This window comes from Pygoscelis adeliae, unplaced genomic scaffold (genome assembly GCF_000699105.1).
Source record: "Pygoscelis adeliae isolate BGI_AS28 unplaced genomic scaffold, ASM69910v1 Scaffold79, whole genome shotgun sequence".
In the NCBI taxonomy this organism is placed as follows: Eukaryota; Metazoa; Chordata; class Aves; order Sphenisciformes; family Spheniscidae; genus Pygoscelis; species Pygoscelis adeliae.
Genome location: NW_008825532.1, coordinates 1823421 through 1824778, shown reverse-complemented (window position 1 = coordinate 1824778; position 1358 = coordinate 1823421). Strand labels below are relative to the sequence as shown.

Below are 1358 nucleotides of genomic sequence, written 5' to 3'. Positions count from 1 at the left end.
GGATATGGATCCCTGAAGAGCTTTGATCTTCTCATCAATAAGTAGCTAAGAGGAGATTCTGAACTGGCCCCAGTCTGAGCATTAGAGGTCAAGCAAGAACATTACCACTTGCAAGTCTTGCAACAGTAACTAAGCACCAGACACCTTGGCCAGAGCCTCATTGTGCTACTTATCAGCCATAACCACAAAAAGACTTTCTCTGGCTTACAGAATTGGAATCTATTTTCTGATTCACAGAGCCTGTATAAGACTGAAGGAAGCAGAACATTAACCAGAGCAGCGCAAGAGCTGGACAGCCTCAACTTATAGAACCTACGGGTGCTATGTTCCTCCTGACTCATTCAATTTCTCCAGGGATATTCCCCCTGGACTGTTCAAGGGAAACAATCTACTATTTCATGACCAGTTAGGTTTCAAGAAGACTTCAAACTAAGATATTACTTTTTGCAAACTTTCCCTATTTCTCTATCCATCAGGCAAAATTTATGAAATCAAACTTCCTTGATACTCTCAAGGTGACTTCCAAGGTCTCCTCTTCAGAGAGAAAACAAGCTTTGCCATTCTTGCTGTCTACATGGTAGGGGAGGTGCAGCAGCAGCTTCCTGTAAAAGAGGACACAGTGAATTTCAATGTCTCAGACCAGGTGAGCAATTGAGATGGCATTGCAAGTTACTCTTGCAATTGACCAACCAGTATACCAAGGAATGTTCTTTCCGTATATCTCGTTCTCATGTCAGGTTGTGGGGTTCCTGCAATACCTGGTGCACAGCTATACAGGCCCTGATATATTTCCAACACTATTCCTTTCTTTTGGCTGTGGCTATGACAAGGGTTTCCAATGATGGATTGTAGGCTCTCCTCACTGTTCTTGCTTTTGCACAGTGCTGCATTTTAAATGTGGAGGAAGGAGGAGCTGCATTGGTAATCTCTCCTGGTGATAAAAATCTGAATAATGCCTAAAGCCTGAATGTGTCTTCAGGAGTTTGTCTTCTCTAGGAGAAAGAAATAAGTGGTACAACCTAATCAGATTCTGGCCAGTCCAGTTTCACAAAGGATATGTCTACACGGCAAAGCACAGTTCAGGTATGAGAATGGACTTACAGTTATGAAGTTGCTGAGCTTTTAACCCACATTGAAGATTAATTCAGTGATTCCCTACCTGTGGCTCAAGCACATAATACACAACGAAAGGCTGGATCTCGGACTCAGGAGCTATTCTGCTAGTCCTTCGCTATGTTAGACATACAGCTTTTCCTGGAATGGCTGACAAGCCTTCCAGTATATCTCCTCATGAGGATGTCTCAGTCTGGACCCATTCAACTCTTCTCATTGACAACAGTTCAAACTTACTTGCTCAC

At 43.0% G+C, this 1358-nt stretch overlaps 1 protein-coding gene across 1 annotated transcript in view; it reads right to left on the bottom strand.

The window, feature by feature from the left end:
- Positions 1 to 472: 472 nt before the first annotated feature.
- The window catches only part of PIH1D3 (PIH1 domain containing 3), an 8836-nt gene continuing 7950 nt past the window's right edge, over positions 473 to 1358 (bottom strand). Inside the window, exon 6 of the mRNA XM_009331628.1 lies at positions 473 to 602. Coding sequence (XP_009329903.1) covers positions 473 to 602 — 130 coding nt within the window. The remainder of the gene's footprint in view (positions 603 to 1358) is intronic.